The sequence below is a fragment of the Hevea brasiliensis genome, chromosome 1 (assembly GCF_030052815.1).
Source record: "Hevea brasiliensis isolate MT/VB/25A 57/8 chromosome 1, ASM3005281v1, whole genome shotgun sequence".
Lineage (NCBI taxonomy): Eukaryota > Viridiplantae > Streptophyta > Magnoliopsida > Malpighiales > Euphorbiaceae > Hevea > Hevea brasiliensis.
The window spans coordinates 122,582,174-122,600,294 of NC_079493.1; the positions used below are offsets into that span (position 1 = coordinate 122,582,174).

The 18,121-nt window shown below is 33.3% G+C and overlaps 2 protein-coding genes across 11 annotated transcripts; one reads left to right on the plus strand and one right to left on the minus strand.

Annotated features, from left to right (window-relative positions):
- Positions 1-1,403: 1,403 nt before the first annotated feature.
- On the minus strand, positions 1,404-4,362 carry LOC110639059 (transcription factor bHLH87). Its single transcript, XM_021789841.2, is given in 5 exon segments — positions 1,404-2,079; positions 2,081-3,169; positions 3,247-3,462; positions 3,585-3,783; positions 3,952-4,362. Coding segments are annotated over 3 exon segments (1,341 nt in total). The 5' UTR covers positions 3,451-3,462; positions 3,585-3,783; positions 3,952-4,362; the 3' UTR covers positions 1,404-2,031.
- Positions 4,363-11,075: 6,713 nt separating this feature from the next.
- Positions 11,076-17,338, plus strand: LOC110639061 (protein HEADING DATE 3B). 10 transcript variants are annotated; one of them, XM_058150488.1, is made up of 8 exons: positions 11,076-11,444; positions 11,604-11,681; positions 11,771-11,830; positions 11,939-12,380; positions 12,996-14,026; positions 15,881-15,932; positions 16,051-16,689; positions 16,768-17,338. In XM_058150488.1, exons 4-8 carry the CDS (start codon positions 12,153-12,155, stop codon positions 17,065-17,067), a joined length of 2,250 nt encoding a protein of 749 aa, XP_058006471.1. In that variant the 5' UTR covers positions 11,076-11,444; positions 11,604-11,681; positions 11,771-11,830; positions 11,939-12,152; the 3' UTR covers positions 17,068-17,338. The 10 variants fall into 10 exon arrangements, with proteins under 10 accessions (XP_058006471.1, XP_021645535.2, XP_021645539.2 ...); XM_021789843.2 differs by having other exon boundaries at positions 11,086-11,444; positions 11,919-12,380; positions 16,051-17,338; XM_021789847.2 differs by lacking the exon at positions 11,076-11,444 and having other exon boundaries at positions 11,462-11,681; positions 11,919-12,380; positions 16,051-17,338.
- The last annotated feature ends 783 nt before the right edge of the window (positions 17,339-18,121 follow it).

Genomic DNA, 18,121 nt, shown 5'->3' on the forward strand with positions numbered 1-18,121 from the left:
CATTTATATATATAAAACAAGATTTTTTAAATTTTTAAAAAATAGTATCACAATAAAAATTTTTATTTTCTACATATGCACATAATTTAACAAATAAAAAAAAAATAAAAGAACAGAGCATATACATTGGCTGAAATAAGCAAAAGAATATATTAAGTTATCTTTCCTTCAAATTGCCAACCACTAGAAAGAAAAAAAAAATTCAATCATTCAAATTTTGTGTAAAAAAAAAATGAAAAAAAAGGAGGTATCAAGTCAACATTGTTGTGCCTAGTGACAATTTCTGAATGGAGACTAATCATTCAATGAGTTTTGATATTGAATATTTTTGCGAGTTATTGTAAGAAATCAACAATGGCTAGCAACACTAAAAATAGTGACTTAATGGCAAGCCTTTAGGGTTGGAGGTGTTCTACCCCGATTGGACTTATCATTTTAGTGTTGAAATTCAATATTGTATGGGTGAATCAATTATTGGTATTCATATGTGTGATTCTTTGAGATCAACTATGACTAAATCGTAAGCTTCCTAAGAGGTAGATTAAATTAAAAATTATGAAATCGTTTAACCAAGAACCTTGAATTTAGAAAGCAATAACTATTACATTTAGAGAAGTTTTTTTATAGTAAAAAAAAGAAAAAGCTAGGCTACCTCCTACATATAATAATTTTTTTTTTTTTTTTTTTTTGCAAGCTTTAAAGAAAAGATAGAGGATGGCTTGTAGTTTGATTGAGCCAACATATATGCCACCACCAGCCAGTCATCCAATCTAATGGAAAACATAGCTGTACATAACAACACAACCATATCCCAACTGTTTTAACAAATTAATAGTCAAAATTTTCCCACTTGTGGAAGCCCACAAAATATGAGTTTTTCTACACAAGCAAGTTGGTTATTCTTGGGACCTCTTCTGATCTTCTCTCCATAGCATAGCATTTGTCAACTTGGATGAGAAAACATAAAAACAAAACCCCAAAGGGGAGATGTCTAGGTTCCTTTCACAACTGAAATGTCTAAATATAGCATATAGCCCCATCCACACAAATAAAAAGAGCCTACCCTCTTTCATCCAATGAAAACCTAGCCAATATTAAAAAAATAAAAATAAAATAAAATAAAACTGCAAACCAAAACCCACATACCAAAATTTAAGATCATAAACCCATCATCATGATCAGGATCATTAGGTGGTTAAAAGTTGAAGGAATGATAGAATTTAAAATGTGGAGAAAAGGGTTTTTAATTAAATTAAATTTTATAACTAATATATAATAAATTGGAGCCTCTGCCAAAAAAGAAGCATAAACATGTGCTAAGCAATGAGCTATGGGGGGATTTCAAGGGCACGCTTTGGATTGAATCAGGTCGACAGGACCACAGACTCAGGACCTCACAACTCTTAAGAGAATGTCTCTTGCATTGGTCAGCTAACAAATTTCATTAAAAAACATCATAAAGATCTCCAAGAAAGGTGAGCTTTAAGTACATTGGATACATTAAACAAACTATAGCAAAACAAGCTAAAGTGATAGTCACTTTCTAGCCCTTGATCTTAATCATAGGCGTTATAATTGCTATGCCTTTTTTGTAGACAAGGCAATGATACCTGAACCACTTCCTTCCCAGTTTTTTCTATTTCCACTATCATTTTTATTCTCTATTTCCACTATCATTTTTCTATCTCCCACATTTTCATTCAATTTGTTTACTATAGTGGAAGCAGCAAAAAGCAGTAGAGGAAATACTAACTGCACGAAACTCTTTTCCCTTGTGGGTCTTGGAAGGTGGATGTAATGATGATGGTATTAATTAGGAAATCTATCATTAGAGAAAGCTTTTAACTCTGGGTCACAGGAATATAATGATGATCAAGATTATGGTAATGATATTGGATTAGCTTTTGTACTTGTTTTCAGGCTAGAAAATGGGCTTTGGATCCTTAATCAAATCATTGGATATGGGAGTGATGATGATGAGTACCATGATAAAGGATCCATTACTATTGGGTTTTTTTTTTAATTAGCTTTTCAACTCTGAGGGTGGTGAACATGATTTGGGTTTTGGAGTGCAAAGGTGATGAGTTTGCATGGGAAAAGAGTGGTTATTGAATGGTAAAGAAGAGAAAGCAATGTTCGTTGGTGGACAATCAAGCGTGTGGCCAAGATTTTCTAGTGCCTTGACTTGTGACCTTAAGAACTTGAGGTAGTTTGCAGCCTCATCAAGCATTGATGCAGTATCCATCTTGCTTCCTCCTGGGACCAGATTCTGCAAAACCCTAATTCTCTCGCTTATCCTCTCCCTCCTTTGCCTGGCCGCCACTGTTTGAGGATCAGTTGATATTCTAACGTTCTTCCTCTTTGGCTTCTCCACCACTTCCAAGCCAAAATTCACTGGCCTAAAAGCTGCAGCTCTATAAATCATCTCCTTCATTTGTGCAATGGCTTCTGGATCAACCTCCTCAATAGAAGCAGACGCCGATGAACTAGGCTGCTGAAAATTGATGTTTGATGACCCTGGAGGCTTATCCGATCTGAATCTCTTTGGCTTTGATGGGTTCTCTGAAATAAGCCTAAAACCACCTTCTGAAGTAGAACAATCAGTTTGGAGAAGATCAAAATGAGGATACTTGTTATTGGCACCCACTTTGAGCTCACTTCGATCGTTACTTCTCTTTATAGAAACAGGCTTCGTTGGTGAACTTTTTTTATCTGAAGAACTCTGGGAAAAAGCTTCATCAAGCTCGCTAATTAGCCGGCAATGCATTTCTTTGTTTCTTGCATTGGAAGTATTGTTCTCAGACTCTCCAGATGAAACCGCACTGTTAGCACCAAAATTCCACAAGTTTCTGCAATCAGAGAAGATCATGGAAATCCCATCGTCTTCTAATGATGTGTCGGTGTTGCTATTAGTTGCTGAGAGCAAGCAATCGAAAGACTCAAGAGAACCTGCCACTGAAACACCAGCCTTTCCATTTGGTAGGCTATTTATGATTCTTGATTGATTAATACTCATGCTAAAACCAGTGATGGTAGGAGTAGTTATGGCGTAAGGCTTGTCGATCGAAAGAGAAGAGTATAATTCTTGAGTTGAAGCATCTCTCCAACTCATTTCAGCTCCTGATTTTGTAGCAACTGAAATTTCAGCTATCCTTGTAGCCTCTTGGCGCTGCCATTAATTAATAGATTAAAAGTTAGAGACACAAATATTTAACTGATATGAGTTTCATCAGAATTTGAATTCACCTTTTGGAGGTCTTGAAATTGATTGAAGATGTCTTCGGTGAGATCCATCTTGCGACCGAAAAGGCAAGAATTTGAATTGGAGGCAATATTCAAGTTTTCTTCATTTTCTTGATTGCTCCACAAGGGTGATGCATGTTGTGGATTGCTCCACAAGGGTGAAGTATTTGTGAGGACTTGTGAGTTATCCCACCCCAAACTATCCATTGATCCTTAAGCCTAGTTAAATCAAAGAATATGAATATCAAGGCTCAAGAAAATCTCCTAGAAATAGAGGGCCAAATCTCAAAACAAAAGAGAGGAAATAACTCGAGATAAAATATAAGAGGACATACACATACCAATTATATGATTCCAGATCCAGCAGCTGCCAGCCAAGTTAAAATGGCAGAGGAGCCAATAGATTGAAAATATTTGCCTGCAAGTCTTTTTTTAAAATGCAAAAAATAGAGCCAAATTTGGAACAAACCTCAGCTTTGTGTTACTCTGTGTACAATCTGGGTACACTGGCACCCTCTTAAATTTTCAGTGTCATGAAAACTGTGATCACAAACAAAAAACAGCCATTGATAACGTCAGTTTTTGGCAACTAGAATTTGTCAGCCACTCTAATGAAGACAAACCCCACAAGAAATTCAAGAATCTGTTTTAAGAAAGAAAGAATAACAAGAAAAATTAAAAATGGAAATAACAAAAGCACATAATTACCAAGTTAACGAAGAAGCTCTGGTCTACCTCTTGAACCATACTATATGGAAATGAACCAAATGTTGATACAACGTTGTACGGTTGTTAAAGGGTATGCTTATATAGATGGGAAGAACATGAGGTTGAATATCTATAATAATTTTAAAAACACTGCTAATGGTACTTGAACATGTAAAATATGAGAAATTAATAAAGAAGCCCCAATAAAATATAGTTTCAACAGTTGAAAGGAGATGTAATGGGTTTGAAAAAGATAAGGCTCTTTGGTCAGTTTGGTGGGAATGCAAGAATATATATATATATATATATATATATTGCAGATGGGGAGCATGAGTTTTCAGAGAAGAATAAATTGAGTTTTAACTAATTGATTATTTTTCTATTGTTTAAGTGGGAGAAAGCTCTGAAACTCCTCCCTCCCCGTGGTTTTGGTCATGCTATTCCATGCGCACTGTCAAATTTCAGTAAAATATGCAGCAGTGAGTGCTGAGAGAATGAGCATCTTTTTACAGTGCCACTTTCTTCCAAATTCCTTAAAGCTTTTCTCATTAATCATAGTTTTAATCATGACCCAAAATTACTGCTTCCACTTTCTACTGCACTTCTTTTTTACTCACCATAATTATTTTGCCTGCTCATCATGATCACCCACAAGGGAAATCTACTTCCTTTTTTTTTTTTCTCCCAAGATCTTCATAGTAGACTTATCCATGGTACACTGTCTGTTGTTGAATTTACACCAAGAAAATCATCAATAGGGTCATCTGCTCAATTATTTTAATTTTAACATCACCAGACATACAAAATCATGTATAGACGATGACAGCACCCACCAACAGTACTGATCTCTTAGGCTTAAATAAAGCCATTATTTAGCTCCCCAGGTTTAGTTTGGTGATACATTTGAGTTTCTCTCTCCTTCTTTTGTAAACCCAAAAAGTAAAAATAAGATCACAAATTATTGGCCTTGTAGTAAGTGACAAAATTAGGAGAGAACATAAACTGTGAGATGTAGTACCAATTGCAGCGGTAATGGAGGGTACAATTCTTAGTATTGGGAATTTGAACATAAAAACTAGACGTGGGAAGTTTAAGGACATAAAAGATGTTGGCAGACAAACAAAGGAAGTCAGAAAAAAAAAAACTTTGTTTGTAGAGTTTTGTCCTCATCACATCTAGTAGTTCCTTCCATTTTCAGTTTTGTATTAAAATATAGAGTTTATACAGAAAAAGAGAGAGAGGGAGGAAGGTAAATCTCTGGGTTCTGAGTCCTGCCCACATGCCCCCCATCATTACAGCTCGGTGAAAGGGTTTCCACAGTATATATTGCTTCTTTTTCCCAACATTAACATTCTCTTGTTGTCAACTCTCATGATTTTTCTCACACCCTTAAGTCAGATCAAGAACTATGCACAGTAGAATTTCAAATTTTACAAGAATCCCATCAATATATAAATGTGTTTTATATATTAACCTTTTTTTATGGTGTAATATATAAATTAGTTTTTGAATTATTTAAAAATTTTAATATATTTTTTTTATTTTAATATATTATATCCTTATTATTATTTTTTACTTATTCCATGCTTTATTTTTTTTATTTTTATAATCAATAAATACAATTTTCTCAATTCAATCAGATGTAAAGTTAAAAAAAAAATTAGATGATAAAATTAATTATTTTTTACTAATAAATTTAAAAAATTATGCCTATTATAAGCTTATAATAGATTAAAATTAAAAGAAAAGAAAGCAAAGTAAATCAAAACAAAAGATCATTTATATTAGATTTTTTTCTAAATAATTGAAATTTTAATTTATGTATTTGATTTTTTTTTTCTATAAATATTTACCGTCAGGGTAAGATCTATGAGACAAAAGAAGGGAAAATGAAATGCCCACTGTGACCTTGGGCACATCCTCAGCAGGCACATGAAGGAAAAGGATAGGACATTAATCCACTTGCAATACAATTATTAATATTTAAATGGATTGAGGGAAAAAAAATTATTTTTATTATGGTCGATATTATATATATTTTAATTTTAAAAAAAAAAAAAGAAAATCTTTATATATATATATATATAAATCAATCAAGTGGCTTGATGTTTTTCTACCGTAAAAATGTCTTAAATATCAAAATTTTCATTAATTTATTTTAAAATTATTATTCGGGAGAATTAATTTTTGTATACAATAAATATTAAATTTATTTATCAGTTAAATTAAAGGTAAATCATTTGAAAAGGGTTGTTTTTAATTTATTTAATTATGATTGAAATTTTAATTTAAAATTTTGTAAATTTAAAAATACTTTAGTATATAATGAAAATTAAGTGATTGGTAATTAATTTTTTATTATATATATTAAAAGGAATTTTTTAAATGGACATAAAAATATGATAAATTTTATTTATTAATATATAAATTTTATATGTTTACATATTGAATAAATTCATAACACATCGACCAAGTGAGGTGAAACTCATAACAATGACTCGCGAGTCAAAATCAAAACTGTACCGTTAATCATAATAATAAAGGACCAACTTGAGAATCGTTTTTTTTTTTTCTAGAAAAAAAGAAAATAAGTGGTCCATTTTTCTTATATTCTCTAAAATATGGGTCAAAATCATAATTAAATAATTTTGTCCGTTCTCGCGTTATTTCTGCAAAATCCCCTGAACCGTTCACGAGCTGTCGGCTTCCTTTCCTTTCTTATTCGGCTCAGCTCAGCCTCAGCTGTATTTACTACCGTGCACCATGGTCCCGCGGTGATGTCCGTGTGCGGTGGCCCCCACGAAGAACCATGCAGGCCCCACTAATTCCCCCTCCGTGCTTGAGCTTCTATTATTGTTACCTGCCCACACGTGAACTTATTCACACGTGGCGATATTCAATTGGATGGTCACCTGTAAAGATAGTGGCCTCCCACATGGGGAAAATCAAAACGCTGGAAGAGGTGTAAGCTGGGACCATGTGATTGGCGCTTTCGATTGCTTTCTTTCTCGTTTAATTTTCAACATTATCTATGCTATCCCCTACCATTTTTAATCTACGTCTCTATCATCCTTGATGTACATGTCTTGCACCTGATCATTCCTTTTTTGTCTTTTTCATCCTAATTTCTTTATGAATTTTTAATTACAATTCAATTTTCATTATAATAAAATCGTATTATAATGAACAAAATCATATAACAACTTAAGGTATTAAATTAATAACTTTTAAATTTTAATTCTCTAAGTTATATTTAGGATCACGTAATTAAACTTATAATATGATTATTTATGTTGCATATTTATTTTTATTATTTAATAATATAAAAAATTTAATATAATAAAATGATAATTATATATTACATATAAAAATAGAATAACAATTATTTTTTTATTTATTTGTCAACATTATTCTCACCGTCACTACAACTTTCACTATTATTCTCATCTTATTGTTGCTGCCATTGCTATCACTATTATCCTATCACTGTCATTATTGTTACCATTATCATTGACACCACTACCACCACCACATGGCGACTATTATCGCTACCCTCATTACCATTTAATAATTGTTATTATTGTTATTATCACCACTAAACTATTACTAATATTGAATTATTAATTATTGTAATCATTATTATTAAATTATTATTAACATTATAAATAAATTAAATATTAAAATAAAAATTATCATTATATTACTTTTATTTTTATTTTATAATTAAACATAATAATATAATGAAAATTATATTATAACTTTAATTTCATTATATAATTAATTATATTGTATTATATTACGCTTTATTAAATATAAATAAAAATGAAAAATGGGATCTTACAAATTATAAGAAGAATGATCAACCAAATTGATTTATTTTAGTCTTTTTACAACTTTTCATAAAACGTAATTTTTATTCTTTCTTTAGTTTGATTTGAAAACAAATGATCATTTGCACATTTTTATTTATATTTATTATGTTTGGGGAGAAGTAAAATGTAGAAGAGAAGTGAAATACTTAAATTATAAAAATATCCTTATTATTTAAAAAAATAAAATAAAATGTGATAGAAATAAAGTATACAAACTAGTCTTATAAAATTTGAAAATATGGCAAAGGAGTATGTTGGGGCGAAATTGCTCTTTATTCCTGCCTCATAGGAGTTTGGAGTTGAGGTGAGTAAACTTTTCTTTTTATTTATTTATTTTATCTTATTTTAACTTATTTTATTATATAAATTTATTCATTAGAAAATAAATTATAAATTAGAAATACAAGTTTTAAACATAATTTTAATAATATTTATATTTTTATTAAAATTATGATATTTAAATACATAACATGAATTATTTTTTAATAAAAAATATATTATTTTACAAAACGAGTTATAGAAATTTGAGGAGGAAGACTTTCTCTTTGTCTCCTCTCTATACATATAATATTAAAATCAAAACAAAATAAAAAAAATTAATCTAGTGCAATGAGAATCGAATCAAGTATCCATTCCCCACGTTATACTTCAATTAAAGGCGTAAGAATTTTTCAGTATGCGGGGATAAGAGGATTACAACTTATTCTCTCCTTTTATCACTTAGCTTCCTCACTTTCTTCCAAACAACCTTTCAACTATTATTTGCTTTGACTTTCCCCTCACTCGCCCCTACCAACCAAAGCGTAAAATGGGCATTGTAAGATCATAGGTTCGGGTCCTGCAGGTCGGAGAAGAGCAGGGGACTTTAGCAAGGGAGCATGAATAGAAATGGTACTAGGAGCGCTAAAACTGAACCTTCTTTGAAAATTTGGCATTGTAAAACTGGTCGGCAAAATAGGATCAGCTCAACCCTCAAGGTGGCCCAGTGCCAACTTCAGGACTCCCCATTTTTAAAGCTTTCTGTTTCCATTCATAGATACTGTGATGACCACCACCACTACCGCAGTCGTCGCGGAAATTTGACTGTGAAGGTGATTAGTCTCTGTCGGTAAATGCTATTCGGTTAAAATACATGCACACGATGAACATGGGGAGGGGATAGCAGCAGAGGCCCTTACCTCATTTCAAATGAAGGGTCATTGTTCTTGCATTTTCTGGAACTGCCCTATAATTCCAGAATTCTTCAAGCTGGCTGCCCAGAGATGGGCCCAGGGTGATGATACTCTTGGATCTTCCAAGGCCCACAGTAATCACTAATCAGGAGTATTAACCAAAAGCTTGCATTAAACACCAAAGAAACAAGATACCCACAAGTCATTGGATAAGTGGGTGCATCAAAGATTTGAATTTTGGAGTCTTTTTTGTTGGGAAAGTTTTATCTCAATATCACCTTCCGCTCAAGCATGAATTAGTCCCATTCATATGCGCAGTCTTTGGGCCTAAATTCTAAAGCACAGTACAGACCAAGCTAATATGGGCTCAAACTCCCAAGTTGATGGGCAGAGTTTCCATAAAGAATTTAGCAAAGCTCATGCAAAAAAACAATAGCAGAACAGAACAATTCATTTACAGAAAAGTAATAAATTCAAGCCTCTCAAATGAGACATGAAGTGATTTAATTCTGTGTTTTTTCCATGGGAATATTTTCTAATTATTTCATCTTTCAACCACAGTAAATAAGATAAATTATTGAGTAGAGACCTACCATAATATACATTGACAAAAATATGTGGGCCTCTTTTAATTGATACAAATTTTTATAATTGAGGAACTATTGGGCCTGGGACCCAATAGAAATTGCCCAAACACCAAATGGAAATTTCTTTCCAATGGGCCACTTCAACATATCCGTTCTACAATAATTTTTTATTGAATTTCAATTGAAATTTGGAAAAATAATTTTCAATTGAAATTCAGACTTCTAATATCATAATAAGTCTTAATTTGATAGTACTCTGGATCTTCTCTAAAATAATGAAGTATTAATTTTTAATTAAAATAAAATAAAATAAAATAAAATAAAAATACTAATAACTTTTAATTTAATAAGACTTATCATTTAAAAATTTATGAGATTTTGAATTGAGTTTTAATTAGAGTTAATTATATTAAAATAAGAGATAATTAATTAATTTAAGATATAAAATTAATACTAATTATCTATAATTTTAATTAACTATTCATCATAATAAATATTTAATTATTTAGCTTGATTGGATACAATAGTTAAGGACAAGTAACACTCACTTAATAGATTCAGGCTTGGCTCTCAAATTCTTTAATAACCTATTAAAGAAAATCAAATATTTAATTTATATATTTTATACAAAGTAAATATTTATCATTTCTTAAGAAATTATATTATACCCCTATTATTTTATATAAGATTAACAAATATAATGATAAATTAATTATAATGAAATAATTTTTAATATATTAAAAATTAATTTATTAATGACACCTATCCCTTTTGATTTGTTATTACAACATTAAATTATGATTATATAGAATCACAATAGCATATAATTACTCCCACTCTTCGCCTAATGCGGTAAAAATGAGGCATTATTTCTTATTAGTTAGGTTTTAATTTTGTTAATAAATATCTTTAAAATTATTTATTTTAAATATATTAAATTTATATAAAAAATATATTTTTAAAATTATTCAAAAGAAAAATCTAATCTCCACGTGCGTGTTCGTGGAACCTTAGACCAACAAGAAAATCGTTTTGGGGGTTGCATGAAATTCTTGTGTTTAATTAATAATATCTTAGCCAAAAACAAATAATAAAATAATAAACACGTGCGATTAACATAAAAGTAATAAAAAAATCCAAAACACAATCTTTGTGTATTAAAAGAGATAAAGCCAATCCCGTGGAGATCAACACATCAACACGCTCCTTTATATCCATTCCGGCGGCCACTAAGCGAGTCGTGATTGGACGGTGACGTCACGCACATAGATGAGCGTGGTTAAGAATTCTGAAGAAACAATCGCTTAAGGTTAGCTCACTGAACGGGATCTTTAACGGATTTTTAGTTAAAAACTGGCCAGATTTTTAACAAGAAAAATAACATGAGTTTTTTTTTTTTTTTGAAGGTAAAAATAACACGAGGTTATGAAGCAGAGTTTAGATCGCCAATTGCTCAGGCTTAGGTGAGACCCAGTCTTCACTCATTCCAATCTCCAATTCCCCACAATTTGTTTTTGTAAAAAGTTTCAGGCTTTTTTGTTTTTAACTTTTTTTTTTCGTATCCGAGATGGGGATTCTTGGGTCATACTATAGAGTGATTGCATGCCTAAGCCATTAATGAAAACATTTGGTCAACTGTTACATTAAAGAAAAAAAATTCAAAAGGAAATTTGGCAGATATGAATTGCCAGGATGTAACTTGTTGGCACTGGAAAAGTTAGAACTGGAGAGGATATGTGTTTGGATTGGACAAGTTTTGGGTTCTATCCTTTTGGGACCTACAAAGTCCACATCTTCTTTGTTTTAGTTTTTTGGGGTTTTGTACCGCTTTTTGGGTGAGATCCTCTCTTGTGGAATTCAAGGTAAACCTCTTCTCTAGCCGAATCTATCTTTTGCCACATGCATCTGTTGATTCCATCTCCACTTACTTTTTATTTTTATTTTTTTTCCCTTTTCCATCCCTTTCTGCTTTTTCTTCTTTTTACTATCATGTTTTCTTGTTTCTGGCACCTGAATTTTAGGTTCAAGTTCGGTTTTTTCGAGGTGGGTTGATTGTGGGTATTTGCAAAGTTAATACCATCTTGGTTTGATTTTGTGAGGTGGGTTGCTTTTTGGGTACTTGCCAGTAAGTTATTTTTGTCAATATTCTTTCATGTGCTCCAGTTGTTTGTTTTTGGTTTTCCATCAGGAGGAGAATTACTTTTTTGAGGTGGGTTGATCTTCATTAGCTGCTACTTTTGCAATCTGGGTAGGCCTGAATTTATTTTTGATGATTGAATTTATTAGAAAATTATATCATTCTTTTTTTGAAGTAGGTCTATCTTTGATGCTTGTAGAATGGGGTGAATTTCTTCAGGAAGTAATTGATTTTGCTATCTGAGTATGCAAGTCTTCCCTATTGATTATTCTTGCTGAAGTACTGTTTCCTTGAGGAGGAATTGCAATTGACATTTGGCTTGGCATTTCTTTTATGGCGAAGTTTGCCTCAAAAGGAGGCTAATTAGATCTTATTGTGATTTGGGGAAAGAATGTTTTTGTAAGTGGAATTTGTGGTGAAGAAAAAGAAAAAGATGATGAGAGGACTAAAAGATGAGGAAAAAGTGATAAGTCCTATGTTTCCTAGGCTTCATGTGAACGATACGGAGAAAAGAGGGCCAAGGGCACCTCCAAGGAACAAGATGGCTCTATATGAACAGCTCAGTATTCCTTCTCAAAGGTTTAGCTCTGGATCATCACCTATGTTGCCTCTTCCACCTAACAGTGGACGTAGCTCGGTTCCTTCAATGTCCTCAAGCCATGTGAGTTTGATAATTTAATCCTTTTTTTTTAACTTTTTTCCCCCAATGCTTGAATTTATTTTGTTTTAGTTTGGAATTTAGGGAGCATGCTTTTGTTTGATTCCTCAATAAGTTTATGAACAATTAATGACCATCTTTTGGATTCTGATTGGTTTGGAAAATGTACTGTATCTGATTTAAGTCATGGGTAATGCATGTTCTCAGCTTTTTAAGCAATGCACTGAATGAGTTTATTCATATTTTGTTCCAATTTTCAGGAGTTCACATTGAAGACTTTGGTGTTTAAGTATCTCTTAAATCTTAAAAAGAATTCTGTGGATTAGTTTGCATATTTCCTGAATTTTGGTTGTAAGGTCTTTTTGAGTGGTCTGTCATCTCTTCTCTCCCCCTCTCCTCTCCTTCTCCCCATTCCCCCTCCTTTTTTTTTTTTTTTTTGTGTGTGTGTGTGAGGGGGGCACAGATGTTTGAATGCCTGATTGCTTCCATTATGGGGCAGGACCACTGAGCTACTGTCACTTTTCATTTTATTGATTGCTCTATGGTTTTGCGTGTTATGAGTTCCCATACTTTTTCTCTATCTTTTGCTGTTGGATTACAAGTGATTCATTTTCACAGGGTGGTGGCTATGAAAGAAGTGTTTTTACCCCATTCTGCAACTCCCCTGCACCTTCACATTCTGAGAAGCCTTTTTCTCAATCCTTTAGTGGAGTTAAGCCAAGTAGTAAAATGGAAAGCCAAGTACGGAAATCCATGAGTTCCAGAAATGATCAAAGTTTGAATATCACACAGCAATTGTCATCGAGTGCTAAATGCAATTCATTTCATTCATATAATTTCTCCAACTTCAAAAGTTTCTCATTGAAAAAGCTTGGAGACGAAAGTGATTTTAGAGTTCCTAGCTCTGCCCAGTCAGGAGCAGTTTTACATTGTAGCAGCAGTCAACAAAGTAAAGATCAAGAAAATCGGCCTTGCTGGAACTTGAGCTTCTCAATGCACTTTCAAAATGTTTCTGAAAAGCAGAAGAAAGGAGCAGGCTCCATAAATCAAAAGGCAAGAGAGTCTATGCGGAACCAAAATGAAGAGAACACAAATATGTCTGAGGCTTGTCAGGATCCTATGGAAAGATCTGCTTCAGTCCCATCAATTCTGGATAAACCTTCAGCAGATGTATCTTCAAGTCCATCAGGCAAAGTTAAGAGCTCTGAATCATTGAAGCGAGCACATCCTTTGTCAAATCAGGAACACAGAAGCAGTTCATTGGTTGTCTTGAAAAGCTTACATGGTAAAAGTGAACTGTTAAATCAAAATTTTGTGGTGATGCAAGCCGAAAAAAACTATAAAGATAACTTCTTGATGGAATCTGCTGGGGTCATAGGTAAGGAAAATGCTTCCAAGGTGAGAAGTGAAACATGTCCTAGGTTATCACTTGGCAATGATATCAGAAGTCATAATGGGATTGAGAATGGCAGAAAAAATCTTGAAGACAAGCAACAAGTGTCTTTACAAGTGGGAAATGTTGAACAGCATGATGATGTCTTAGAAACTACCATGGTAGATTCTCTATCTGCTTTGGATATAAATCCTGATGAACTTGTAAGAGTAATAGGTGAGAAACAATTTTGGAAAGCAAGAAGAACTATTGTCAAGTAAGTATCTCTTCTAGTTATTGCTATTTCCATAAGTTGCAGGATATCAACATCAAACTTGTGGAATTTTCTTTTACAATTTAAAATTGATGTACCTTTTGGTATCCATATCTAATCTAAGTGAAAATTAGCAATTTATTGTAGTTATTCATCTCATATGCACTTATGCTTCAATGCTCTTAGGATCTAGGGTAGTATGTAGAAAATTCCACAGATTACGAGTTCAAGGAAATCTCTGTTGTCTATGTTTGTGCTGATATCATGTAATTACTTTTGTGGATTTTAGAGTAGTAAAATTTATCTCTAAGTTTATATTGTTGTGCCCCTGCCTTTTATATCTTTTCATAAATTTCAGTAGTTAAATTGGATCAAACCATAAACTATGCTCTCTCACATGCATAAACATTATAAACTTAAAATTTGGTGCTTATATTTGTTACATGACTTGCTATTCTTGTATGATACCTGCAAGCAATGGTTGCTGTAGTAGATTTATTAAGCAGAGGAAGTATTAGACAAGAAGAAAATATTAATTAGAAGGCACAATAATCAAATGAGATTTTTCTTTTGGGTCGGTTGGGCAGGTGTGATATGAGAGACGCAGCAGTAGTAGAAAGTTTCATGCAAGAATTCCCATGTATTGCACTTTGTCACTTTCTCCTATTAGGTGAATATTCATAAACACGCTTGGAGTGTAAAATCTTTGGTTTGAATATTAGTTGACCTGAGGCCAAATTTCTCCCACTGTGTTTCTTTAGTATTATATAGTATGAAATAATTTTAAGATTATTTAATAAGTTTTTATGGGATAACATTTATGTGATATCATATGCTAACATGATTTTTTTTTCCTAATGAAACAAACTCGTTAAAGATTGGAGGGTTTTTAGCAAATGCACTTCAAAATTTGGTTATAGTTGATACTAACATGAAAGGTTCTACATATAACTGGCAAAAAGGATTGGATATAACTGTAAATTGGAACAAAGGTTTTAATTTTCTTTTAATCATTAACCCAAAATGAATAATTAATACTTCTGTAAGTACTGAAGTTGCTTGATTTAGCTGATTAACTAAAAATGGTCTTCCTTAATTGTTTGTAATTGAGTTCCTAGGAATCTTGGATGTGTTGATGAATATTGATAGTCATTCCTCACATGCTTATGTGATGGTATTGGCATAGTCAAACCATGACATATTTGGAGATTGCTGTTTTACAGTTTTAAGCTTTCAACATCTTCAGCATTCAAGTGTCAGCACTCTGGGGTTTTCAATGAGAAGCTCCTCTTCAAATTTATTTATCAGTGCTTTTCAATAGCTGCTGCTTTGATTCAGCAGACTTTGCTATTTTATTATTTTTATTATTTACTTCTTTGTCCTATTCCCATTCATAATTTTGGGATTATAGTCACACTTTTAACCTTTTTTTTTTTTTGTGCCCAAATTATATCATGATATGCATTCGCATTACTAGGGTATGGATATCTGTATGAGTTTTGGGCGGGCCATGGCACTAACATATTTCACCTAGCAGGAGGTGTGACATCGCACAAATGTCTAGTAAAGTGTTCACTGGCACACAGATTTAGTTATTTATTGACTCTCTCTCACAGCATCAGTTTTCAATAAATTTTGCTGGGAAATAACAATAATACTGTAAGAGTGGTCTATCTGGCAAGAATTTCAAATGTAGTTATCACTTGAACAAATAGCATATCAGGTGATGTTTAGTCCTATATTTTGGTCTTATTTCTAGCTCTTATCTGATGCATCCAATATTAATTGGTGCTTGTTTTCCTTTCTCTATTCAACAGTATTACTGTTTGACCAAACTTCTTTTTGTTGTTTTTTTAGTCAACAAAGAGTATTCACAGTACAAGTATTTGAGTTGCATAGGATCATGAAGGTATGCTGGATATTGCCCGATCAAGTTGCTATGCCTTTTCTAATATGAGATATGCATATGATTTCTTTCATCCCTTTGTGGAAAGAGAAACCTATTGCTTGATGTTCTCTTGGAATAGGTACAAAAGTTGATTGCTGGATCACCAGAACTATTTCTTGAAGAAAATATTTATCTAGGAAAAGCTCCATCAAAGTCGCCTTTGGGGAAGAAGTTTCCGTCTGAGAATGCTATTGAGCAGCCATCATTGATTGTTAAACCAAAAGATAGTTCTCATAAGCAATATGCTGCTGCTGAATTTGCTGATGAGAATGTTGTTGGGAAGCTTCCCCTTCCTTCTGTCAATAATGAAACTGGTAAAGGACTTCTTACCCACCAATCAAATTATGCGTCTTATTCGGAAGGTGCACTGCCGGCTCCTGTAGCAACCAATACCAGACCATCTCCATGGTGTTTCCTACCACCTGGAAATCAGTGGTTAGTTCCAGTCATGTCCCCTTCTGAGGGTCTTGTATACAAGCCCTACACAGGACCATGCCCTCCAACTGCTGGATTTAGGGGCCCTGTTTACGGCAACTGTGGTCCTATGAGTTTAACAGCAGGGAACGGAGACTTCTTGAATGCAGCTTATGGTGTTCCAGCTTCTCACCAACAAGGCATTGGAATTCTTGCCAGCACCCCTCATTTGGGACAGACATACTTTCCACCTTATGGCATGCCAGTCATGACTCCATCCATTTCAGGATCAGCAGTTGAGCAGGTAAGCCCATTCACTGGACCCCAATCAAAGGATAATCAGCCATCAGTTGGAGACATTAACTTCAATTTTCCCCACCAGAGCTCATGTAACATGTCAAGCCAGATGAGTCGTGTGATCTCACATATTGGGAAATTTCGAGCATCAAAGGAAAGTGAGTTACAGGGAAGCACAGCAAGTGGTCCCTCAGAGAGGCCTAAAGGAGATGCACTTCCTCTTTTTCCTACAGAACCAACAGCTCAGGCTTCAGATCAAAATGCTCAAACTATTGAGCCACGGACAAGTGTGGTAAGGGTTGTGCCTCACAATCCTAGATCGGCAACTGAATCAGCAGCCCGGATTTTGCGGTCCATACAAGAAGAAAGAAAACAGTATGATTAGTTTATGGAAATTGTATCCAGTGCAGTTGGAAGTGATAATGTTCTTAGTAGTCTCATCAAATATACTTCTGTGTCTGTAATTGCATTATACATAATAATAGCATGTAAATACATTTTGTTTAGTGAGAATAGATCAGTCCATACTCCAGGAAGGTTGCCTTACATCAGTTGCATCCTTTGCCATCCAAGATTCAAGCACCTCATGTATACCCCAGTCCTGTAATGTGAATTCCAGTGCCTTACTGAAAAAGAAATACTACAGTTGCACCTTATCATGGGACATTATTATGCATTGCTTTGCAAGATCATTTAACTGTGTCATAACTTGTCAGAATTGAGATCGTTTGCTTTCAGTGAAACACGCAACCAGTCCCATTCATCATCCGCCTTGAACTACATACAATCGATATAGGCTGGAGAGTGAATCATGGTATCCCAGAAGATATTGGATCGCCGGTAATATTACTATTGTAAACCTTGCTTCGGCAGCCATCTTAATGCATCATTTTTCATCATTTCTTTGCCTGATTTTTGTATCATAAGATTTTATTTTAGGTTCTAAGAGAAGTTGCTTTTTTAAAATGGCTGCATGGAAATTCAACTCCTACTCATTCCCTTTCCGCGAAGGTGACAAAGGTCTCGGGGTACAGAACGGGTCAAACGACAATAGTAAACAAAAGAGGACTTGTTCCGAAGAAGCTTATAATGCGGGAAAGCCTACAAGGTATGAGCGAAAGAAAATTTTCCCCGTGATTACCATTATTGAAAATTTTCCCCATGATTACCAGTATTAGCTTGCTGTTGCCTTAATGGATGTGTTGGATTTCCATGACCGCTAGCACTATTCCTTGTTTGGAAATGACAGTTTTTATTATGTTTCCATTTAACTGGATTTGTTGGGAACAATTCTTTTTTTTTTTTTTTCATTTTTCTTGACAAAGTTAAAATTTCAGTGGGACAAAGGTAGAAGAATTTTTATGAAATGGAATGAGAATATTATTGTCATTGTCTTGCACGAGACACGTATAGACCTTCACATGGGAAAAGCAAAATTC